Raw genomic sequence first — 26,993 nt, 5'->3', positions numbered from 1 at the left:
ATGCACCGGCTGATTAGTGTACATTAGTGTACATTACTTTGCTTACACAGTCTATGTTTTCATGGATATAAATGATACGGTTATGAAAGGATGATAATTCTTAAAAGGTATCAACATAAAGTAAACAATTACATATGTGTCTGCATCAAAGACACATGTAATGGTATTGAAAATTATGTCTTGTTGTACAGTATGGACTTTAAATAACTCTATGGATGTTATTTAATAAAAATAAGCAATTTTCCTCAAAGCAGATAAATTATGTCACTCATATGGGTTTCAATAAATTCATTATTGGGTTGTTATTTTTTTTACTTTCTGTAAAACAAAAAAAAAAACAACAACAACAAAAAAAAAGTTACTTTATTTTAATTTTTTAAAAATCTTATTTCCAATCCAATTTTGTTAAATACTCCACTGTTAGAGAGAGCCCCTGTCTGCCCATTGTCCACGGAGCCTGTGACCAGTCAATCACCGCTGGGTCAGCGAGGGTGCCAGCTGTCCAGATGACGTAGCCTACCAAACAAACCACCATATGGGCCGTCGAGCATTATGGTTCATGAAGTCCTAAGTGTACAAATCAAACATTTGATATGAAAATGTGGATGAAAGAGAGAATATAATTTGACCTTGTAAGTGGTACATGCCTCTCAGAGTCGTTGTGGATTTAAATGTATTCCGATGTTAATTGGAAACTGAAAAAAAAAAATTCAGGTTGGAAACACCAAAAAACTACAAATCCCAGAGTTCTTTAAGCAAAACAATTCACCCCCTAGAGTTGAGGCGTTCCGTTTCCTCGCTCCTTGTAAGGCGTTAAAGTTGAGTTGGAAAATTGTAAATAAGACCTGCTGTGGTCCACTAGTTTACCTGCCAAAACATTATAATATGAAAACAGATTTTAAAAGATAAGCTAATTGGTTATTGTCTTTATAATTAACTGTTAAAACGGCATACAGCACTACTGAGTTAAATATGTGACTGGGCCTATAGAGAGAGCCTAAATGTAAAAAAATATGTATATATATATTTGGTATATTTACTAGTCTGGTTCTTTGATTTTGCTAGCCAATTTTTGAGACCACAGTCTGAAATTATCAACAAATTAGCTCGGTGTTAGTGGTGTTTCCGTCCAAGAGCTAAGAATGTCCCATGTCCGACGGTCTGTGAAGGCAGCATTTTCCCCACCAGCAGCAGCAGCCATCCGCATCAAACAGACTCATTCAGTGAGTGGCCGCTGCGTGGGGAACAACAGGCTACCTCCCTCTGTCCTGTGTGAGTACTACTGTCATACCTTTCCTAGAAGTTACACCAAATAACATCTGTCGCCGTTTCAGCCGAGGTTGATACTTATTAGTGTTAATTTTCGGAGATGTCTGGTCTAGAATCAGGCTTTTATTTCTTTCCAAAGTCATGACTGAGACGTTTGCGGACAGCGTGGTCTTTTGTTCTCTAGGTATATTTCTCGTTTGACAAAGGAGAGCTGGATGTTATTTTAGCTTTGGCTGCTGCGACAGTTTGACACCGGTGCGGTTGTTTATTAATGTAACATGTGTTATTTTTGCTTTTGATTATGTATTTGTTCATGTGGAACCGTCTCGCGACTCGAGGTGTCAAAGATATCCAAGTGTTGACATACATCCAGATCGTAACAAGTGTGTATTTTATATATATAGATGTGTATCCACTACAGAAGAGGCATTTTAAAACAAAGAAAAAATACTAAGTTAATGTTTTCTTTTGTGTTTTTATGTTTTCCTCTAGGATGCTGCACAGCTATGGGACAAAGGAAACAAAAAAACCTCCAGGTTGCTGTCTAACAAAGAGCCATAAAATCATAAAAATGGGAAATTAAATTATGAGAAAATTACAAAAACACGTTTTAAAATATACATAGGATATTTATTGTAACCTAATGGCTTCATAATTAATATTCAATGGTGATTTGTTGAGAAAAGTGATGATTTTGTATGTTCAGTCAAGATATCATTGTCGTTATTTGGTGGCTTGTAAAGATATTTTGGGCCTGATGTGCTCTGAGCACAGCTTCCTGTGACAGAAATATGGAATAAGATATGCTCCTAACCAAAGGGGTATAGTCCGCCCCAGTGCTGATAGCAGGGCAGAGTCTGAGCTCCACCACCGAGCCCTGTACTAGCTCCACTGTCCTCATGTGGCACTAGATCCAGACTCAGCACAGTCAGGAGCCCAGAAGCTGCATCTCCAGCTGCGCCATGACTTCGTCGGACAATGATGAGACGGGAAGCAACCTGTCTGAGTCTCTGGAGATCCGAGAGCTTCAGGACCAGTACACGGACCCAGATAGCTGCTTCAAATCCAAAAGCTTGCCCATCCTGAATGGACCCTGTCAGCAGGATCGAAAGGCGGAGGAGCCCCGGTTGGTGCCTACCACCCACACCTGTGTAGCTGTGGATGAAAGCAGCCACCTACAGCCAAAAACCCCTGACTCCAGCCAGGCAGAGTCTCCCTCCTCCAGGACAGACTTCTCCCCCTCTGTCTCCAGCATGGTGGGGCTCAGCAGCTCTTTACCTGTGGAGGGACACAGAGCTGCAGGCGGGAAAAAACTGGGGTTCTCTCTCACTAGCCTTATCCACATCCCAGCTAGGAAGTATGTGCGTGTTATCCTGAGGGACTCTCGCTGCTTTCTGTTCTGCATGTGCTACCTGACCTTCATTCAGTCCCTGATGGTTTCGGGCTATCTGAGCAGTGTCATCACCACCATTGAGAAGCGCTACAGTCTCCGCAGCTCTGAGTCCGGCCTGCTGGTCAGCTGCTTCGACATTGGCAGCTTACTGGTCGTGGTCTTCATCTCCTACTTTGGGGGCAGAGGTCAGAGGCCACGCTGGCTGGCAGTGGGTGGTGTAGTCATCGCTGTAGGTGCAGCGTTATTTTCTCTGCCACACTTCATCTCACCACCTTACCAGATCCAAGAGATGAACTCCTCAGCAGGCCATGAAGGCCTGTGTCTCAGCGGGAACAACAGTGGGCGAGACCTGCTTGATGTGGCATCGTGCCCTCGAGACCAGGAGGGCAATGAGCACAATCTGTATGTGGCTCTGTTCATCTGTGCCCAGATACTTGTGGGAATGGGGTCAACGCCAATCTACACACTGGGGCCCACCTACCTGGATGACAATGTGAAGAAGGAAAATGCATCACTCTATTTAGGTAAGAGAAATTACAGCTTGCCACCACATGCAACCTTTATCAGAGAGTGTTGCACCGTGTGTTCCATTTTATTTATCTTAGCTGTGAGTTATATGTACAGAATGCTTTGGATTATATCAGAACACAAAAATAATTAGATGTTGGGTTTTTTTTACACTGTCTAGACTTTCTGATTTTATGTGTAAATACAGATGACTGGCTGCTTTTTGGACTTAATTAGTTTCACACATTTAACACAATTAGCTTCAATTATCCAAGACTTAATCCCCATTATAAATGTTTTGTATGTTTACATTTTGGGAGCCAGCTTAAGTGACTTACTGAAGTATACCAGTATGTACACAGATGTATTCATGGATACATACAGAGTTCAGCCATGCAATCATCCCTGGGCCCTCTGTCCTTTTTTTGATTTAATCTCCACTGCGTGCAACCTCTGCACCACACTGAGGTAAGTACAGAGACTGCAAAGTCAACCAGAAGCACCTGAAAGAGGAGTGTGGAGCAGAAGCAGAACTGGGTTGCTGATGATTAATGGTCCGGTACGGCCTGTGTGTATGTGCGCATAATGCTGTTGTGTGTTATGTGTATATACACCCTTCAGTCCAGAGGCTTGTGTGGATGTATGTGCATGGAAAGTTAAAGAGCTATAAAACAACCTGCTCGTATAGTCAGCCTGAAAACACTCTGAGTTTGACTGTAAACAGACTGTGAGCTTCACACCTCCTCAAATCATTCAGACATTACTGCACAGGTATTCTGGAATTTATCTATTACACACAGGCTTTACTAGCTTTAATGGTTTTGCTCTGATTGATTGACTGGTCATATGTAACACATACCCTTCATAGCTTAGACAGCAGATCATGATTGCAGAAGTAATCCTGCTTGTGTACAGTATCGTTGGGTTATTGGGACATGGGGCCCCCCTCAATCTGGTGCGGTGTCTCACACAGATGGTCACTGTCCCACTAACCCATGTTTGAGACTGCAACAAATCATTGCTTTCTTTATTTTAAGATGATAACATAACAATGTATGTATGTAAAATGTAAACAAAACTGACTTGAGGAGGATGTACGCATGGACAGTGTGTGTCACCAGTGTCGACCACAGCGCTACCATTAGCCCTTCACCACAACATTACCCAGCCCATGGAGCATATTTGCTATTGAATCCTCTCACTGCCTGCTCCGCTGCCCTCGAGACCCAATATTGATCAGCTCCCTGCGTCACAAGGAGCCAATGCAGCATACTGTAGCTATTGAACCGGCCAGGAAAACAAGAAGAAAACAACCTTAAACAGTGACTTGCTTTACCCTCACGTGGTTAAGGTGTTTCAGAGTGGCTGCATCAGAGCTTGTAAGACTCACTGGTCTGTCATGGTCAAAGCGACCTCAAATATAGATATCCATCAAAAGCAACAGTGATTGTGGCTAAAAGCACTTGGCAGCCTGACCTTGACAGCTGTTTTTCTGATGACTCAAAGAGAGTTTAATCCGTTTCGTTCCTGCAAAGCTTTGTTTGGGAAGACAGAGACATGTTCTTACATGTCAGAGGTACTGCAGGCAAAACTGTCCCTGATATGCATTTTTTTTTACCTACTTAAAAATAACCACAGTAACTAGGGTTCAAATTTATTATCCAGGTATTTTGACTTCATTTTTATCTCTTGACATTCACAGGGGCATGTTTTGGTATGTGATGCATGAGTCAGCCACAGGTGAAGCAGTACAACCTGTGCTGGCTTGTCATGTATTATCTTGTTTGATGTCTTTCAGAACAGAGCCCAAAGCATATGATAATTGAGAAAAACATTAAGCTTAACATTCCTTAGTTTATTTCTGAGAGCACATGTTCTAAGTCAAGTGTAAGAATCAGCTTTTAAATATTTTTAAACCCTTTAGCAATGTCAGCGTGAACAGAAAAAAAAAAAAGTACTAAACTGGTCCCCCAAATCCTTCAACCCACTTTTACCAAATTAGTTTGTGGAAATATAGGCTACCCATATCTTCAGGAGGCTTCCCCCACATTCACCTGGAGGTCCTTTTTTTTTCTCCCCAAACCCATTATTATAAACCCCATCTCAATTTACACTGGCTCAAAGGGGAGGAGTTGCCCGTTTTGTAGGACAATGCGGTTTACACAGAGGGGTACTTCTGGTATCCTTGGAGTGAGAGGAGTGTATATGTGTGAGAAAGAGTGTCCTTTTGTCAGGATATTATCTGTGCTTTTGCATCCATTCACAGTAAGGCATTCCCTCCAACCCATCACCCTGTTTCCCAGCTGTGGCCCCATGTCACTATGGCAATGTAACGGCCACTGTGTCTGAACTTTACCTCTTTTTACTGTTATTCATGCAGAAATCTGTGCACGTATTTGACTTTGTAGATATATATCCTTTCGGGATTTTGAGGTTTTACTGTACTTATCTTGAAGGAGCAAAGAAAAGAACTGGTGGTTCCGGTCTCAAAGCAACTGCTGTGTGCGCATTTCCATGTCTTTTAGTTTTCCCCCTCTCCGTCTGTTGTGACAGATTTACAACATACCTTTCTTGATGTTACTATGGTGAGCCCGTCTCTGAGAAGCCACTTCGTTTCCTGTGAATCTATCTTGTTATGTATGGTACATTAAGGGTTCTCTACTTTTTAAGGAGCAGTTTTCAGTACAAGATGAATTGCAACCCTATTTACATCATCACCCATCTTTGGCTCATATGCTTTTTGACGTTTTCCATCTCTAACAATCTGTCACCATCAGTGTGTGATTTGGCAACACAGTGACCCAGAGGTCCAATCAATGATCTCCTCATTGAATTGTTGATCCATTCTGAGCTTTGGACGGTCTCGATGACCTCTGGTTATGAGAGGAGGCGTGTTTTCTTTCTTTTATTCCCACTGTCGGTGTCTGATTTACAAGCTAATGATGCTGAGAAGGCGTTATTGACATGGGATGAATGGAGAGGTCAGGTTTGATTAGATTACTGTCAGCAGCTCCACAGGGAGAAGAGTTTGCAGGAGACATACACCTGTAATTTCCTCTGTTGCTATGATCATGTATTTATGCACCATGTTCTTTTATAACCTTTTTATTGTCTAGACTTCACTGCCTATTTGCATGCACAGATGCATGTACTCTATTCTACATGCAGGATAAGGTTAATTGATTCCTTCTGGCTGACAGAGACCCTCTGCCTCTGCATTTAATAGTTTTCAGTGCACTGGAAGTAACATACCAGTGTGTTATTGGTGCTTGTGCATTATTAATGTTTCATTAGACACTCGTGGAAAACCAGCAGTGTCTGACATAGCTTCTAGTCGACACGGTGGGACTGTGGAAGACTGTTTATGTACTGAGTTAGAAAAAGGGGTGGTTCTCAGTTTAGAAAGAGAGGGGCTTTAACAGTCGCAGGGACAGCCTGAACACTGGTCTTGTCTGCTCTTTCTAACGTGCACACACACTCAAATGCTCACATAAGCACAAGCCGTGTGTTTTCAGCTCTCCCTCTGACAAATTTAGAAAGAACAGTTGCTCTCAGTCTCTCTCCTGAAGTGTATTTATTGTGTGTGTGTGTGTATGTGTGTGTGTCCCCTACAGATTAGTGTGAAAAAAGTGGGCATGAAGTGGTACAGTCATACCTCAGTCTGTTTTTATTTTTTGTGATTTGGGATTATCAGTCATGGCCCTGCCACGTCCCTAACTGTACTCACTCAGTCAATTTCATTAAATTGTGTGTCCTGTTCTGCTAGTAGCAGCCAAAGCAAAGGCAGGTTGTGCACACACAGAAGCAAACACACAAGTCCCTAGAGATCCTCGCTGCTTTCTGCCCCTTCAGGCTGGTGGATCACATTTCAGGATTGGTTAGGGTACATGTTTGGCCCCTTCTGAGGCTGGCACACATATAGACTGAAGCCCGGTCCTGTTTCATCACCATCCCTTTGGCTTATTCTCATGGATTTTTCTCAGCTCTGACACTCTTAAACTATGATTACTCTGAGGGTGTTTCAGGACTGTAGGCTGTTGTCTCTCCACAAAACTTTATTTCTCTCCGAAAATGTTCTCTTTAATTATTCTGCAGGAGGAGTAGGAGTGATGGAATAATGTGGAGAAAGCTAATGCAAGTGTGGGAGTCCATTTATTTCCAGAGGCAGGGGCCCTAACCATAACAATTCTAGTGAAGTCATTGCTTAACCTTGTTGGCCGATGACTACTGGCCATTTCTCAGTGTTGTGGCTGTGTTGTTTTGACAGTGTGGGAAGGTTCCTGGGGAAATGCCGCAAGGGGGTTCTGTGATAGCAGGAACACTTTGTCTGTAACTTTGTGGGATGAAATTGACATTTTTCCTTTGTTCTGTGTTGTTGTTACCCCTTTGGTCCAAGTTGTTCCACGAAATCCTTCTTGATCCCTGGCTCTTGGTAGCTCAGGCTAAAATGAAATAGTGACCAAAAATAGCTGTGAAGCAGTTTCATTGTTGTGGATTACAAATTTCTCATCCATTTTGGTACGCGTCTGTTTATTTTTACTTTAGGAACTGAGTCAGATGTGTTACGCAAGACACATCCAGCTCAAGCTTATGAATTGCAATTATTGATCGAAATGCAGTGGATACATGACCTGAACAGAGTTCATTGTGGACAAATTGCAATGGTTCAATTCTAAACAGATCAGATCTACACCCAAGTATTCACACATCCTAATGTGACATCTGCACCTGTAAATAGCATCAATATTTATTTGCTTTATCTTTTCTGGGTGAATGAATGGCTGCTCTATCTCTGAGCTGTCACATCTAATGCGTCTTTGTTTTATTACTCACAGTAATAAAACAAAGAGGCCACACTACTTTAGATGCCCTTCATTCATTACAACATTTCTTCTCAGTGCTTTTGCCTTTTCATCTCTGCCATCTCAAAGCACTCAGAAACCTGCAAGCCTTTCTGTTTACTTGCTCTGATTAAGCTAATCAGTGTTGTGAAGAGGAACATGCCTTCCTTTGCCTGTTGTGTCCAGTCAGGAAATGAGTTTTTGTCCGTAATTACCAGATGTTTATCTGTTACCAGGGGGCAGTGTGTTCTGTGATGGCTTTCAGCAGCATGGAGGCTACTGTAGATATCACGTACTAAATGTACAAAAACACAGAAACTCCTTGTGTCCCTGCTTATTGGATTGTTCTTCGACTTAACGGAGACAGCCTGTACATCCACGTCAATCTGATTATTTTCTTTTTCCCTCTCTTTTTCATCTTATCTCCTCTGCCCAAACCTCCCTTTAAGATGATTCAGCCTTCAGGCCATTTTAATAGCATTGTTTAGCCTCGGAGATGAAAAAATGCCATCCTCTGTTCTAGTGTTGTGCCCTGTGAGGAGTGGACTGGCTATTGTTCTCCTTGACCCTCGTTCTACAAAGACAAAGGAATGCTGCAGGGAGAAGTGTTAATGGCATTTACATAAGTAAAGCAGAATAGCAACGACTAAATAGAGATCTGATATTTTTTATAATTAGCTGTGACCTTACTGCTGTCATTCAAATAATTTGTCTAAAGTATGTTTAAAAGCATCATTCCTTATTATTAATGTCTACACTGGCTGTCTTGTTTACATTTACTTTACAAAAACAGCTTTTTGCCCCTCGTTTGACCTTCAGCTGTGACCCTACTGTGCTGGCTGCACATAGCACACCCATCTGTGTTGAGCTTCCTGGAGGGACAGGAGCCCACTCAGAGGGAAATGGATGACTCTGACCTCCCCCCTTGCTGATGGCTGCTGCACACACACACTCAGCACACATGTAGACAGCCTGAGAAATAATGCAGTAAGACAAAAAATGTAGCCTGACAGGCGTACAGACCAGGACGAATCTTGCTGTACACATACATTTGTCTGTTGTTGTGGCTCTGCCAGGCTCTGTTGTGCCACTAAATGTGGCGTTAAGCTGGTTGTGCATTATGTAATGGAGGCTTATAGGCTAACATGTAACTGTGATAGAGCTCATTGGAGAGACAATGTTTTGACTGGAATTGTCTGCAGATATTAACTGAGTTTGTTCATTGGTAAAAGAGTTTGGTAGAATGGCACAGTTGCAGGATAGATGTTTTACTTTAGATTTTCATTTGCTAAGCTCACTGCTATGATGCAGATTATTCTAGCTTTTGTTCCTGTCACTATCTGTTTTACATTTTGGGGGGCCTCGTGGTTGGTAGACCATCTAAGTGTATGAATGCAGAAGAGCAGCTGTTGAGAGCTGGCAGGGTGCTTGCACAGGGGTTTTGTGTGTATATGTAAGTGTGTATGTGAGTGTGTGCACCTGCAGTGGGGGGTGGGTGAGCTTCAAGGCGTTGGGGGGCGTTGTTGAGACTGAGAAGAAGTCTGTAGAGGGCAGGGCTTGTGTTGCAGACACCATGTTTTGCTGTAAGCATGCAGTGGTGTTTGAACATCTGAGCCTGTGTGTAGAGAATGCGGAGATTTCTGACCCATCAACAACAACACTAGCTTCATATACTCTTGTCACACTATGTAGGAGGCAGAGCAGCATAGTGTATCCTTGAGTTACCTGCAGACAACACCAAACTGTGTGAAAGAAGCCACAATAGTACAGAAGCCACTCTGTCTCCTGCATGTTCTGCCACAGTAATTCTATGCTTGTGCACAGTTTGTACTTCAGTTTATGGTTAAGATCACATAAATTCAAATATTTGTGTATTCTTATGTATCTGTTTTGTCCATCAAGATACCATTAAATCAAATTTTGTCTTTATTGACAAGAAATGGAGCTTTCACTGGGCACAAATTTGTTAAACACACACAAGAACAGTGGTAAATGTGATAAAAAGTATGCCTTCAGATCTTGATAAGATGGTATTTACTTTACAGAACAGGCTCTCATTGTGTTTTTAAGTGAGCTGTTTTTGGAACCACCATTCTGTCTTTTATTTCCTTGTTGAGGAGAAGAGCACGTGCAGACTGGATGCAGTGAGGAACTGGTCTGATTCTTGGCACAAGCTGCCTTAGCACCATAGACCATATTGCCATGCAGTTTCTTTCAATGAGAAACGCTGAAAAGTTGCAGGTGCAAGCTTGTAGCTGGCAAACTGAGACCTAAATTCCCTCACTCACTAGTGGAGTTTGAGGCTTCGAAATGCACACAAAGAGCCCTGGGGATAATGTGGTTATACCCCCAGCCCAGATGCCGCATTCATTGCCATTCATTAGCGAGCTGCCTCTCAAATGCTGGAACATAATCTATGCAAAGACCAACAGACAGTGGTAACAGACTTGGTTTGTTTGATGCTCATTTTCGATTTATTCTACTACTGTGTGTGCTTTGGCAAGATTGTAGTGAGGCCATGTAAGGATCTCTGTAGTTTGGCAAGAGCTGTAATCAACTTTAGAGGCTGTAAACGTCCAGACTTTCTGGATATAATTACTGATGTCATATGGTCATGTTGTAAAGATGCAGCTTGGTGCAAGATTTTATCCTGAAATGTCCGTTCTGATTAAGTCTACCCCAGAGAAACAATTTGATGCTTTAACAGCTTGGTCGTAAAGTGAAAAAAATAATAAACTAAACAACAAAAATGTCAGTCTCTCTTTCACTTTTATCTTAAAAAAAAGGGCCTTTCATAGCCAGCCAGAAACGCATCTATTTAGATAATACTTTAAGATGTTTGTTTAAAAAATGCAAAATGGACAGGAGTAAAATTCATTAGGAAAAATGGATTTGAAAGGAAATCCAAAAGATGATGGATGAGACAATTAGATGGAGAGCAAAAGGCTTTTCCTGATGTGGCAGCTTGTGAAAGACTTTGGAGAAATATTAGAAAGTGAAGTAATACTAAAGGGAGGAGGCTCAGAGGAATTAGTGCATTTCTTTTTTGCTGTGTCTTTGAAAGGTATTCCATCACTAAGCTGGTTAAAGATAACTGTGTGGCTTGGGTGTCAAATCACAAGGTGAGATTGTGAAGAAGCGAAAGTGTTGCAGATTTGTAACTATGTGATAAATAATACCATAACTCTCCCTCCTCCCTGGCAAAGTTTTAACTGACAGTAAAATAAAATTGCTTTGTGCACCGCATTCACAACAATAACCCCCCCCCGCCCCACTGCTGATGAAAGCACAAATCGATGACTACCGAATAAGCAGTGAATCATTGCACACTCATATCAACAGTCTTGAATAGTTCATGTTTATTAATTAGCACGTATAGCTCTGGTCTAACTTGACTTGATCACATTTGACTCCCACAGCATTCACTGCGCCCTGACTTTAAACCATTGTCCACCTGACAGTGATGGATTAGAGGCCCAGTCACATGTTATAAGGCACCCCAGTTGAATGAGCAGCTGACTGACCTCATATGCATCACTGGCTAGGTTCTGCTTCCATCAACGTGTTACCAGTTATTTTTTACGACTTTGCCATTTCAGATTTCCTTACATCCACCCAGACTCGCCCTCGCCCGGCCCTCTTTCCCCTTAAGTGGGTTCTCGTACATATCAGCAGCAGCAGATTTGTGGTCTTTTGCTGTCAGAGCAGGTCCAGAAGCCTTAGGCCAGCATCGGAATCAGCAGAAAATGGTCACTGGGTGTCCGAGTTAGGATCCGTGACCCCACTGAGGCAAACAAAAGTTGTACTGCGAAAGATGTGGGTGGATTGAATCCCTTACTTTGTGCTTAAAAAAAAAATGCTAAGTTTCACTATAGATTTGCCGCATTATGTCTTATAAAAACCGCTTAACCATCACATCATGATAATTTTTATGTTTATTATGTATTTCTGCACTAATTATCCTGCTTTTGTTCATATCCTGTATTGCTGACAGGACAGTAGCTGCACCTCAGTGACTGGCTAACTACTGTACCTTAGAGTAGCCTCTATCCTGCAGCTGGGAGCAGCTAAAAATAGAGAAAACCCCTCTATTCTCTCCTCTCTTTTTCTAAATATTTGATTTAGTGAAGTGAGCTTAGGGATTCCCCACTTGGGAAGTAAAGCAGCTTGCATGAAAAATTGATTGCAGCGTGGTGTTTGGGTCTTCCTGTACAACAAAGATTTGGGATTATTGCACTGTAGTGAGGAGATTTTTATTCCTAGACACTTCTGATGTGTTATTTTTAATGGTATTGACAGTGCAGTTATCACTCAGGACGGGCATTTCATGCACCATGCACAGTAGATTTATGAATCTGATCTTCACCTTTCATGACTGGATATCTCACCTGACTTGGACTCATTAATCATGTGCTGCATGACCTCTACGTGGAGTATGGAAAAGGTTGTCAAGAGGGTTGGAAGAAAGAAAAAGCAGACCATGTAAAGCCCTATCAGTGCCCCTTGTGACTAGTCCTGTCTTTGCTTTAAGGGCTTATAACACTATTAGCAGAGGTAAAGAGGTACAAAAGGCTGATGGGTGGCCTGAATGTTGATTACTAAAGTCTGACAGCTTTGATGTTGCTGTGCCAGTGGTTCTAAGAAATCATGTCTCTTTGATAAAGTCTGTAACAGTGTGTACTGACTCCACACTAGGATCAAGGTTCTTAACTGTACTTTATCCATTAAAATATTCACCACATCCAGTGTTTTATCGTACTTGGCACTGTTCTATAAGACATTCTCTGAACAATATACCACACTTATCTTAATCTTTCACCACCACTGTTTCATCTGAGCAGTGCTGTCACTATATAAATGGTTAGATCTGTTAAGTTGTGTTAATGTGTATTGGGATTTATGTGTTTGCATCTCTGTAACTGGAAAGCAGTCCATTAGATTATTGGTTAATAAAGTCGGTCTTCCTTCAAATTAGCCTTCTGTAGGTTCTTCTTGTATAACTTCCTCATTGATGTATTTGCAGTGAGTAATGTGTTGATTTACATACACATGAATGTGTATAGATGGGTGTAAGTATAAACTATGTACATAGACTGTGTAGGTATATAAATAAAATGAAATTTAGAGCCATATGAGGGAGGAGAGTGGGATAGGAAAAGTTCATGTAATATTTTTGTTTTGTTTTGATTTAAATATTTATTGTTATTATTATTATTTATTTATTCTTTTCTCTTCTGATGTTCAAAAATCATCCCTGTGTGGTGTATCTAAGTTTATACATTTATGTATATTCCTTCTGTAAAATGTGCCTTATCTCACTATAACCAACTGTAGATGTTTGCTAAACACCATAAACATCCTGTAAGAGCTTCCGTTTCTAAAAAACAAATCTTTAAAAAAATAATTAAGTCGATCTTCAACCACCGTAATATAGGTATTTTTCATACTGTTGCAAATTTATGTACCTACTGTTCTGTTTGGGATCCCAACAGACTAACTGGTTCACAGTTATGAGGTGCAATCTGCATCTGATTAATACTGAGTGATCATTTGCTTACTTAACCAGTGAAAGAAAATGGTTTTGACCTTTTTGTACAGCTGCAGTATTCTAATTGTTGCCATTTTTGTGTTAGTTTGAGTCTAGTTCTGAGTAATATTAATTGCCCAAATGTCCTTTTCGAGTGAGCAGTGAGGTGATGTAGATTATCATTCCACATCACTTTGTGTCCATCATCTAAGAACTCTGTGTCAGTGTCTGCACATTCAGCCAGACTGAGGTGAAGGATGTTTAGTGTCAGTGAGTTAATATCACAATAAGGTGCCTTTCAGATTTCAAAATGCCTCAAAAAACCCAAGATTTTCTACTTAACTTTATGTTCAATGTGTTAAGTTGACTGTAGGCTGTTAAGAATGCATGTTGGTGAAGCTCCCACATTTTTGATATTTTTTTTTGTACAAGCAAAGTACAAGCAAACTACAAAATATTAACAGACAATTTTGACTAAAGTTAGCATCTAATGACAACATGTTGGACCTTGAGTTGGCAAAGTAGTTCATCTTTGAAGAGGACTGTGTAATGTTCAACAAATATATTTTGAATTTCTTTTTTTTTTATGACTTGAACTTTATAAAGCTTTTATTTCTTTAAATAAAAACAAGGGGGAAAAATAGGCCATACATGATATACATTTCCACACCTTAAGCCAGTATCAATGCCAGTACACTGAGGACAAGTGGATAATCTCAAACAAGACAAAACATGAAATTATAATAATAATAAGGAGTCATTACTTATCATTAAGCCCAGTTCAAATTCTTAAGCTGGAAACATCATTGACCTGTGTAGGAAAAGTATATAAAATATATTTTGAATTTCTTAAATGTTTTATATTAAATGATATTTAGGAGTTAACAGAGTAGATGTGGTAAGTTTGACCACGTCTACTGTAAATACAAACACAAAATGATAAAAATTTAGAAATGTAAATGCAAATGCTAATTTCTTTCATAGACTGTTTCCACCTCCAACAAAGACACTCAAAATGATGATGATGTCATCAGTGATGTCATCAACCAGATTATTAAAGGGGCCATTCCCCCAAAGTGACTAGGTGGACAGCAATTTAAAAGACATGGGTAGAATGTTAAATATTATAATGAAAAAAATAAAATAAATGATCAAAATGACTTGTTTTGTTGAAAAACTTGTTGAGTATGACCACATCTAAAAAAGTATTTTAATTGTTTTTCATTTAAACACTTATCAATCTCACTAACGTTAGAAGGGCAGTGTGAGGAACATGAAGAAATCATGTACATTCCCTTAAAGAAAATTGTATAAAATAATAAAATCACATTTCAATAGGTTTAAAATTGTCCTGATATATGTGTAAGTGTTTGTTCATTAATAAGAAAACCCCAGAATTGTATTATTTTGTAATGTGTTCATGGTGAGTTAGATTCTGCTGGGGGACACCAAAGGCACCTTCTAGTGATATTGACCCCAGTATTGTCTGTCTTTCAGGTGATGGAAACTGCAAATGCTGTTTCTTTTTTTTTTTTTGAAGTTTCATTTTTAATACCTCAGCTAGTACTTTTCTGTAGTTTATTTCTGATAACATGCTTCCTCTTGCTGACCCACTCCTTCTCCTCCACATCTGTTCAAACCTATAAAAGGAACTTGTCCAAGTAACCTTATACGTTTTTCATCTGATGTTTAATGCAGGGACTGGACTTGTACAATCATACAGCTACAAAGAAAGAGCATTAGCCTTAGAGAAAACATGTAAGTGTTGTGGAATGTTCTGTTTGTAGGTGTATCATCTAGATCCCTCATGCATATTAATACAGTTTGTCCCACTGCCCTTACTGTGTGTGTGTGTGTGTGTGTCTGTGTATGTGTGTGACAGAGAGGCCACAATCCCAGTGTATGCCCTCTGGGAAAAACTGTAAGGTTAGGACTTGTAAGAAGACACTGCCATGTCAGCAAGTTACCATGACAATGCCGTCGTACCGTGTTTTATTGTCTTTTTGACTCGGGAAGGTCACATGACTGAATTGATCCCCATAACACAGGGATACATAGAGCGCTGTCCCTCTCCCTCGTTGTCTTTCTAAAGGCAGCAGCCGCATAGATCATCTATCATACAGCTGTCACCTGCAGCTGCACTTTCCAAACCGCTTTAGACGTCACACCGGGCTGTACAGTACAACAAATCAGAGCGGTGAAATGTGTGCTGACATATCAAATAAAGTGCATGATATTAAATAAAACAGAGCAGCTCATTTATATATTTCCCGTCATACAGATGGGGTGCGAATCGATTATTAGCTCAGGTCATAGTGAATAGGTAATGTGTGATGCATAATGCTATATAAATCAACATGACACAGCTCTTGAGTAATGCTGAGAAGACAAAATGATTGCATCTTTAGAGATTAGTCGGCCTCCGCGTAAAGAATTGAATACAAATCCAAGGTCGTTTAATGTTTGCGTGCCATCCATTCCCAGACTTGTTTGGAGGCTGCCTGGGCATTGTAGGCTAATAGCCAGGAGGGCTGCTACATAATTCATTGCAACCAAGTTTCCAGTCAGAGAGCAGAGAGGGATTACAGGGCCAAACTCATACCTCTGCAGCTTTTGTTGTGGGACATTGACAAAAGGGAAACAAATCTGAAAACACAGGAGACTTACTGCACATAGAGGTTAACATAAATATCCTTGCACATAGTCATTAGTCTCAGCTTGTGTGTGATAAAAGAGTAGTGTGACGCTGATGACTCCTCTGTTGTGTGTATTGTACCCTCAACCTATTAACCCCCAGGTGTTTTGACATGGCGGTAAAAACCCTGTCCTTTATTTTGTCCACATAATTAAATCAGATCATTCATCTGCAATAATTAGTTTGGCCACCGGGGAGCTGCTTCGTAGGGAGTGATGTGCTTTCTCATCAAGACTGGTAGCCCTCCATTCTCCTCCTCCATTCTTTTCTGTGGTTCTGACTGCATCTCAAGGGTGAGTGGTAAGGGGAACAGAAGGTCAGGAGCAGTTTGGGGGATGGGGGGGAGTTGCACTGCTGACGCCATTTTATTGTTATGCCTTAAATTCCATTCACAGCCAAGGCAACTATAGTGGCCTCTGAGTGCTTACATTCACATTCTTCATAAATGGCCCAATTTCATTTTTTTTTTTTTTTACTTACAGGTTAAAAAGCTAAAAAAAAATCTAGAAGGTCTAAAATCTTTTCAATTTCATAGGTTAGTCAGTTAACAATTTATGGATGAATCATTTCCATAATAAGAAAAAACACTCTCTAAAATGTCAAAGTGTGTTGCTTTGAAAACAGACTCTTGTTGGGGCTACCTTTCACTGCTTTCTTTTCATATAGTACAATAAACAAAAAAAAAAAAAATTCAAAGATTAATCGGCAAGCTTAAAGGACAGCTCTGGTTATAGGGAAGACGATTAGAGAATGGAGGATGTGCCTTAAAGCTGAAGTGCTCGAAAAAAAAAAATCCATAATTGTCTTTTGGTTTATTATAGGTGACGTTTGAAAGGAGACAAGAATTCCACCTACTAGTACTGTTTTCAGGCTGATCCGTACTGTGATGCAGGTTTCGGTTTATCACAAGCATTTTCAGACAGATAAGGGGTTAAATATGTGGTTGATGGTTAGAATTACCTATTACTGCTTGTATTCAGAGTGACTTTACTGCTCAATGTAACATGAAAATTTAGGAAAGTGTCTTCTCTCTCCCATACACAGTGATGTTAGGCCAGTGAGTAATTGCTTTTCCATTGATCCTCAAATTGTGCAAATATAACTCGCACATAAAAATGTACCTAATGGAAACACGACAATTTCGCCAAAAGTCTCATTTAAAAGTTTTTGCGCTGGCAAGAGGTGGTATTTCGGGCATAGCTCAAATGGTATATCACACAAAACTGCAATGGAAAGACCTTTTTTCGCAACTAGAGTCAGGTGAATTCAAAAACTGGATGTTGTACTTTACAACAAGTGAAGAAGAAGAAGAAACATGTGGTATGTGTGGACACACCAGGAAACCCAATAATTTTTAAATGTAGTACGAGATAGAGGGGTAATATATATTAATAATGAATATATCTGTAAATCAACACCATATTTACATTCGTCGCCATGTTTATGGAATGACTTCTCGTGCCATCTTGCGATAATAAACAAATCATTGTGATTTAATGGAAAAACCGACATTACGCACTTCTGTTTTTTCAGTATTTAGTAAGTATCGGTAAAGTTTTGCGCAGATGTCCAAAGGAAAAGCAACTACTAAGAGAAAAGCGCTCCAGAAAGAAGCTGAAATTGAAGTTAATTTGTTTTTTTATTTTGCATTTGCATTTGTTTCCCCCAATTTCACTTCCCGCAGCTTTTGAATCAAATGCCCCGTAGTGCATTTTAATCTGGCCACTGTACAACCACGAGAGCATTCACACATTTCGTGATGGTTCATATTATTCAGTCTCTTTCACCCTCATTCATTCCTGTGAGCTCTGAATGAGTCAGTGCAGAGCTCTCACAAAGCGTCGGAGGAGGCAAAGTGGAGACAGCAGAGCAACACTGGTCCCTGAAGGTTAGATATGAGAGAGATGCTGCTGAGCAAGCTTTATCAGTCGGTTACACAGCAGGATCAGTCACCACATACTGCAGCCTGTTCCCTTTCTTTCCTCTGCCTCTGTTCACTCCACTGTCTCACTCCCCCTCTCACATACTATTTGATTTCTTCCTGCATCATACAGTCCTTTGTCGCCACTTTATCTTCTTCCCGCTCTCCTCAGTTGATCAGTTTTTATTTTTTCTTTTATATATCGCCTTCCTGTTAGAGGTAACTCTTCTGCTGCCTGTGCTCGATGCCACTAGAACCATCTATCACCAATACTGGACCTGAGGCACCAAATTGGGGTCAATGATACCCGATAAAACTCTTTAACCTTATTGCATTTACCCTTGATACCCTCCACCTCCTTCTCACGTGTCCATGTGCATGTTCATGTACCTTCATGTGTGTTAAGATGCAGGGAGAGACTGACCTTCATTGACATTAAATCCACTAAAGTGAAATTGATGCACTGGTGCTTCTAGGTGAAGTATATCAATGTGTGTGTGAGTGTGTTTGGTTTTCCCCCAGTCTGTGCAATAACCATTTTATCAACCCTCATTAGTATGTGGATGCTGATATTGGTTTCTGTTGGTACTGTGTTACCTTACACGCTTTGTGACTTCTGCCTTGATTTGTATCTGTTCATGCATGTCTAATGTATGGAACATATTCACTACATGGTCAAAATTACTGCAGCATATTGAAAGTAAGGCTGAATGGCCACATAGAAGATTAGGTGCTGACTTTGTATTACGGTAAAAAGTCGATAACTGCAAAGGAGAGCTCCTAATCTATTGCTTCCACACGTGTAGAAAGACATATGAAGCCTATAATGTATTGTCCTTCACGTGATGCTGGTGAAGGTCTGTTGCATAATTGTGTAAAGTGAGCCAGTGGCGCGCCATGCGTTCTTCATTGGCATGCACCTCCTGCACTCCTCTGACGTCGGCCACCGCAGCATGTGTGTGTTTGTGATGGAGCGCTGTTGCTGTGCCAGCATATTGCTCAGTCCGATGGCTCTGCCCTGGCTGCCCTTCAGCCCCGGCCACAGCCTTTCCGATTCCCTCCATCCCAACCTACCGATGCTATACTACCGTGGCTTGGTGCCAAGCGAGCAACGTAGGGCATCGAACTAGGTTTATGACCCACTCCGTCCTCCGATCGGGCAGAACACTGTTAATGTGATGGATGGAGTGGCAAAACGACGCTAACACAATCACACAAAGGGGATAAAATACGACTGCCTGGGTGCCCGAAAGGGGAGAATGGAAACTGGAGGGCAACCAGAGGACCATACGTGGTGCAGGAGAATGCCTCATTGCTCCTGCTATAGATCGCTGAAGCCAGTGTGTGCAAAGGTGTTATATTTGAGGACCAGAAAGGGTCAGCAGCTTACAAACTGAGAAAATGACAACAAGTCGCTGACACATTTTTCTTTATATAGAAATATTTATCAAATATGTCTCAACCTGTCTTTTTTGGGCACAAGTTTTTGACTTAGAACTGGCACATTGGTGGTGTTTTCATTCAGACTGTCAGACGTAAAGAGCCCTAACTACACAATCATATATAGACATGTGACTAGTTTGTAGTATTAGCAAAAACTGACATTGCTCTGTTTTTTTTTTCTGTGATATACAGGGAATTGCAATATTAAAAATACAATGTTTTTTACCATTTTTTTTACATGCATATCTATTTGGAATCTGCATATAAAAGTGGCCTTATATATTTAATATTTATTTTATTTTACCTTCATCTTTTCTAGAATTCCATACAATTGATGTTCATTTGTTCACAAAGTCTTCATTTTCCGTATCTAATATTGCATGTGTGCGTCACGATGATGATGCTGAAACATTACATTGTGCAGCCATAGTTTCTAGCGTCATCAAGAGGCAGACGGTGCCAATTTGATCCCCTACAATCTATAAAACTAAATGCATCAACTCGTCCACACCAGCCCTTCTGTTTTAGTATCCTCTGTGCTTTATGAGTGGGGAAAAATGTTGCTGCGTAAAACAAATATAATGCACTAGCATAGGTTTTGTGCAACATTTTTAATTTCAAGATAGAGATAATAAGATAAGGTACCCTGCCGTCCTTGCCAACTGTAATTAATTGTTTATTGTCTCTGGGTGGTAATATCCTGTTACACTGTGTAACGGTTTGACTGCTGCAGTGAAATGACTCTCCAGCAGGATATGAGAAATGGTGCTGTGAAAGGAGTTAAAAAGATGAAATATGATATGCGAGGGACAGAGAGAAAGTGGCAGAAGGAGTGAAAGAGGGAAGGACACCTGGTTTACGTGCATGGAAAGATTCATGTCTCCTTATGGAGATTTATGGCGATGAAACTGCCACAGACACAGTGGCTCAAAGGTAATATACGCGTACAGGCCTATACATGCATTTAAATGTTTGTAGAAACGTGGGTTGCAGACTTTTATGCACTCCATAAAAGTCTGCAGCCCTTAGTATTGACCATTGTGTTAGAGTGTGTGTGTGTGTGTGTGTCTGCTTTGGCCAGATAAGAGGATTTGTCAAAAGGTCTTTTGTTCTTTAAGTAATACTTTCTCCTCTTTTTACTTTCTCCCTATTGTTTTAATGAATGATTTTATGCAGTTTAGATAAGGATTTGACCATTTTTGCTGCCTCATGATGAACATGCATATTTGCATTGCTTTGGCTAGTTCTATAGATGTAAAAGATGTCGGAAAAACACTGTTTGGGATGAAGGTGTGAGATGCGAGCCACTTGTGATGTAGAAATGTTATATGCAAATGTTGGCGAAGCAGCTGAAACATTTGGTGAAATGGACTGAGATGAAACCGCTTTTGAGCTCCCATTCTGACAAAAACAAACTTTGTTGATGGGAGGTGTGTGTGTGTGTGTGTGTACATGAATTTGTTATGTAATCTGGCAGGGAGGTGTATTCTTTGGTCTCGGGGGAGAGATTAGACATTTGAATGTCTGTGCGGACACACAGCACACCTGCTGCCTCTGCACTACACACACACACACACACACACACACACACACACACACACACACACACACACACACACCCACACACACACACACACACACACACACTCAGTCAGTCTCTAACATCAGCACAAGCACATTTGCACATGTGGGCACACACTGCCCATGGGCTTTAGTGCCAGCCAGCATCCAAGAAAGTGACATTTGAGAGACATAAATGGAGAGGGTATAATTTTGCTAGAGGTGTATGAGAGCGAGGCAAAGAATAACAACAGAAGGATGTGGTTTGTTGGTATTTTACTAGTAAACAGAGAAATAATGCTTGTTGGTGAGAAACTTGTCATTTACAGACACACTTTAATGAATTGACTTGCACACGACCGTCACAGAGATTTTCCCACCCATCAGCTTCACACAAATGCACAATGCATGTATGCCCTGATGGCTAGCGGCGCTGTTCCAGGTGTAATTATAGAAAGTTTGCCCCCTGATTACGGCTGCTAAATGGCTTTGACTTGCGTCTCTGCTGGATGTCCGCAGGAGGTTTTTCCACTTGTCCAACTAAGGTTATCTAACTTTAATGAGTTTTTCCCTTCCTGTGGCAATGTGACGAATTATGATTGGCTCACCTCGGTGACGGCCTTAGAGCCCCCCAGCGGTTAATGTTTCCTTCTTGCTCTGAGGTTTGCTGGAATAGGAACGCCACAGACCAGCCCCAGGTCCGGTGCGAGACCTCTGGAGCTTTGAGGGCAGTAGTTATAGAGGGCTCAGAGGTAGTGACACTTGACCTGAGGGCCTCCAAATCTCAGTGCAGGTGGATACAATGCTTCAGGGTAATGAACAACTCCTGTAGCTCTGATTTCAACATTCACAGAGAACAGTGTGTCTTTCATAGCAGTAATTAGACAACCTCAAGAAGAATTAACCTCTGCACATGCTTGCCAAGTCTTCAAATGATGTACTGTATTTCCTGTTTGGGAGGTAGCCTAAAAATATTGGAAGTTCCTGATTTTTAATTTTTTTTTCTTGTCTTCTAGCTATCATGTATGTGATGGGAGCCTTGGGACCTGCAGCTGGCTATTTGCTGGGAGGCGTCCTCATTGGCTTCTACGTTGACCCCAAAACTGTAGTCAACATTGACCAGAGCGACCCACGCTTTGTTGGCAACTGGTAATCATGCACATTCATCTGTATGATGGCCTGTATCTGTATTCTGTATATATGTGGGTGTACTGTCTCTATATGGGTCCTGACTTGTCTTTTCATCCTTTTAGGTGGAGTGGCTTTCTCTTGTGTGCCATAGCCATGCTTCTGGTCATCTTTCCTATGTTTGCCTTCCCCAAAAAACTGCCTCCACGCCACAAGAAGAGGAAGAAGAAAAAGGTTGGCTCGCCTGGAGATGTGTCAAGCGATGATGATGTGATGAAGGAGAAATCCAGCAGCAAGGGCCAGAACGTTTCCTCCTCCATGGGCTTTGGGAAGGACATCAAAGGTGAGGATGAGGATAAAGTCACTCATGTGCTTTTCACCTCGGCAGTCCTAGATGTTACAAGTGCCTTATATGAAAGAACTGCGAGCTATTGATGTACAAATGTCTCACAATCCAATCAATGACAGGATTAGTCATCTTATCTAATCGTGGAAGCTCTATTGAGAACTCCTTTTAAAGGTGCTATTGATTGGTGATGAAGGAGGTTGTCCACACAGATGCCTAATGAAGCAGGTAATTCACTTCTAACTTGGCCTTGTTTCCTTTAAGCCTGGTTAAAGGTCAAACATTATTACTGCTGCCAGGTGACTTTTTACAAGCGACATTGTTTTAAATTAAGGACATTTGGTATGAAGGTAGATTTGTTTTTTTTATTGCCTCAATCAAAAAAATTCAATGAAAAAAATATTTTCCATCAAGAAAAACTTCACTTCAATCAGAAAAATCCTTTTCAATTAAAGAAAAAAGTGTTTGAATGAAAAAAAAAATTTGATATCCAAAAAATTGCATTTGAACACTTTTTTTCTTTGATTGAAAAGAATTTAAAGTGAATTAAGGAATTCAAAAAACTTCACTTTAATTTAAAAAAAAAACATTTTTAGTCAGAAAAAAAAGTGAAGTGTTTTTTTAAATTGAAAATATTTTTTTTGATTGAAGTGATATTTATTTTGGGATTGAATAATAAAGACACAAATATTCTACCCCTAATATGGCCCTAATACAAAAAAGATGATTTCAGTCAAAACACTTGTTTTCAATCAAAAAATAACTCACTTCAATAAAAAATAACCTTTTCAATCAAAGAAAAACAGTGTTCAAATTCAATTTTTTGGGTCTCAAATTTTTATTTTTGCATTCAAACACCTTTTGTGTTTGATTGAAACGTTTTTTTTGATAGAAGTTTTTTTTGATTGAAAATCTTTTTTGGTTAAGACAACTTTCTTTTTGATTGAATCAATAAAGACGCAAATCTACCTTCATAAATTGGGTTTTAATAAATAAATCATCTAATCCTTGTGCATGAAATATTATACAGTTGAACCTATGGAAGACATTTTTCTCTCTAAACCAGATTTACCAGGTATCTCCCAGTTTCCCAGGGATCCCCCATAGTTAAATTCAATTCTCCTCCAGTATTTCCCAGTTCTCTCTTGACTCATTTTTCTCCCTACTCATACGTCTCTTTCTTACTCTCTCTCTTCTAAATGAGCTCTCAGGGGAATTCAGTCCCATTTCCACACACAGGAGTAGACAGACCCGCCAGCAGAGCACAACAGCAGCACATACATTCGCTCTCATAATCTTTGTCATACGCTAAATAACTGCAGTAAATCCTAACATGTATTTAGCACGGGCACATATTTAATTAATCCATGCTTATGCGCAAACAACAGTGTAATCCAGATAGGAAAGATAACACATACTGTAACTCTGATTTCAGTATAGCATGGGCAGACTGGTGCTGGCTGTCCTGCTGTTTTCCTTGTCCCAGCAGGATGTTTAGGGCTGTTGTGCAAACTATGGGCAGTTTTGCAGACTCAAGCTCTTCAGTGTTTGGATATGTAATGTATTTTCCAGCCTCTGCATGTCCTTCTGTTGAGGTGTGTGTTTGTCTATAGCACAAATTCAGCACTTCTGTGAAAGATATGCTGCACTGAAGTGGCCCTTTTCACCAAGCGTTTTTTTGCCCTTTAGATCACGAACAAACACTGAAAAATGCTAACGCTGAGATATTTTCAGTAAGGCTTATCTGTGGGACAGACTTTTGATTATGGAATTTTCCAGACCTTGGTCAACTGAAAACCATTATCAGCATTTATTTGACGGCGCATGCGATATTGGGTAATAATGATAAACTGCAGCCTTGTTGTAGAGCGACAACAGTTAGTTAATCAATTGATTAGATGCTCAAAGGAAAATTTAACTATATTGATAATCTCTTAATTGCAAAACAGTTTGATTAATTAATTTGGTCTTTTCCAGGATGATACTTATACTATATGGATGAACAGAGAGCTGGGCTACAGAACTATACCGGCAAATGGTGTAATATAATTTTATAATTCAACAAACATCTTTGCAATAAACATTTTTATTTCAGCTTTAGAGTTAATTCTGTTGCACTGCCCAATTTTTTTTTTTTTTTTTTAACTTGATATTCTATCGTAACAGTTGTTGGATATTTTATTTCTAGTTTTCTCAAAATATGTCACGTTCTGGCCGTAAATACTTATGTAAACCCCAAATAACCATCTGGTTTCTTCAACTTGCACTCAGGAAGAAAAATCAGATTTTAAACTTAAAAGAAATATTGATTTGACGTTTATCTTGATCATTTTTGGTAACAAGTGACATTAACCTTTTTATTATGATCATATCTCAAATCAACAGGAACAGGAAGTCCCACAAGCTGTATGTGTAATGAGTCCCTGTATTTTTGTATATATTGGTTATCTTAGATCAAATAAAATAAGATATTTATGCAAACCAACTTTTAAACTTAGGTAAACAGTCCTGGGAGGCTGTAAAAAATAACATAGTAAAGCATTTTACACACATAAATCAATATATGGATTCTAGCTGCTGAAAAAGAGCAGTAAAAGTAATATCTTTTTGGAAAGTAAAAGAAAATGGATGAACTATTTAACTAAGTCATCAAATACATTTAAAAAAAAAAAAAAAAAAGCAAGCGTGGCAACTCTCGCGAGCCAGTGGTCTGTCTGATTGAGAGAGCAGCTGCTGTAGACGTCAACAGGACCTCACCATCTGTCCCCCTCCGTCCCCCTCCAGACAAGATTACATCCCAGCTCCACGGGAATGAAATAATTAGCGTCACCATTCTCTTCGTATCTTTGATCTGGGATAACACTGACAGATGCTAACATTTCCCCACCCACAACAAGATTAGCTATTAGTGCTGAGACGGCTATCCCCAAATCAAGGCACTGTGCCACTCAGGTGTAGGCCGACCAGCCTCATACTCTCTCTAATAAAAGACATTAAAATCCACTTTGCATTCCTCCTACCATTTCTTTTGTGCTATTCTCTGCTTTGTGGCACTACTGTAGGAGGTATATGAGGCTTGTGATTGCCTGATCATAAACTGTGGCCTCAGTCAATGGTTTAAACCCCAACACACAGAAAGCAAAGGTGGAGATGCCACTTCTGGGCGCAGTTAGATTAACTGTCCCCAGACAAAAGGCCTTACTTAACGTGGCCTGTGATGGATCATACACATGCAGTGACAGAATAAAACAGAGTTTGTCGAAGAAGTGAAGGTTTTACGGTAAAACATAAAAAGCTGATAAATTCTTTGGTCCTTCCCCATCCCTCATCTCCTAGACAGTTCAAGTCAGTGACAGATAATTGAGTGGTCAGTAAAATAAATTAGTGTTATTTATGCACATGTAGCCTTTCTTCCTTGTTTTTCTGTTCATTATCCCACCCCCCGAAGGGGAGGCAAGGGGTATTGTTTTTGGTTCTTTTTGTTTATTTGGTTTTTAACACTCTAGCAGCAAAGTCAAACCAAATTTGGTTTGTAGATTGCCAGTGACCCAGAATAGATGTCATTACATTTTGGGAAAAATGGGTCAAAGTTACATTTTTTTTTTGGAATTTTCCAAGTCTTTTTTTGTCTCTATTTATTAAGAATTGGGGGAAATTTCATATGTTTGTAGCAGCAAAACTATTGGTTGAATTCATACCAAATTTGGTTTATAGATTGCCAGTGACCCAGAATATATGTGATTACATTTTGGGAAAAGTAGGTCAAAGTTCAAATTTTTTAGGAATTTTTGAAATCTTTTTTCTTCTCCCATTTACCTATAATGGGCGAAATTTCACATCTATAAAAACATCAATTTTGTTTCAATTTACTTCAAACTTGGCACATATATAGAAGTAATTGATATGCTGACATCAGTACACGCATAGACATGATGACATCAGCTGGATCGATGCCAAAATAAGCTACAATACGTGCGAGAGGCGGGATTTGTTGTGCCTGACACCACTTGTTGATATAGGTAGATATAGATATAGGGGCCATTCTTATTTTTCAACTGCACGTCTGAACTGGAACTAGAAACCTTCTCAGTTGAGACATTTGTATTTAAATTTTACGATGTGATGTTGTAGTCAAACATGTAGAATTATTAATGCCTATGTTTTATCTGAAGGATTTAACAAAGCCAACAGCATTCATTTGAAAGCAGTTTTCATGAGGTTATCCCATCCCTGCAGCGTGCATGTCCCGATCTTCCTAAACAGGTCCTCAAACTACATCGATGCACTCTTCTTAATGTAAAGAATCTGCAGTTTGAGTCCGAAGTCCCTATGGATTGCAGACATCCCCATTCTGTCACACAGC

At 40.1% G+C, this 26,993-nt stretch overlaps 1 protein-coding gene across 1 annotated transcript in view; it reads left to right on the top strand.

Annotated features, from left to right (window-relative positions):
- Positions 1-1,225: 1,225 nt before the first annotated feature.
- The window catches only part of slco5a1 (solute carrier organic anion transporter family member 5A1), a 46,062-nt gene continuing 20,294 nt past the window's right edge, over positions 1,226-26,993 (top strand). The window contains exons 1-4 of the mRNA XM_030123080.1: positions 1,226-1,272; positions 1,762-3,186; positions 22,173-22,305; positions 22,410-22,627. Coding sequence (XP_029978940.1) covers positions 2,232-3,186; positions 22,173-22,305; positions 22,410-22,627 — 1,306 coding nt within the window. The 5' untranslated portion in view covers positions 1,226-1,272; positions 1,762-2,231. The remainder of the gene's footprint in view (positions 1,273-1,761; positions 3,187-22,172; positions 22,306-22,409; positions 22,628-26,993) is intronic.

Source organism: Sphaeramia orbicularis, chromosome 20 (genome assembly GCF_902148855.1).
Source record: "Sphaeramia orbicularis chromosome 20, fSphaOr1.1, whole genome shotgun sequence".
Taxonomy (NCBI): Eukaryota; Metazoa; Chordata; class Actinopteri; order Kurtiformes; family Apogonidae; genus Sphaeramia; species Sphaeramia orbicularis.
Note: the sequence above shows the minus strand (reverse complement) of the source record. Positions and strands in the feature narration are given on the sequence as shown.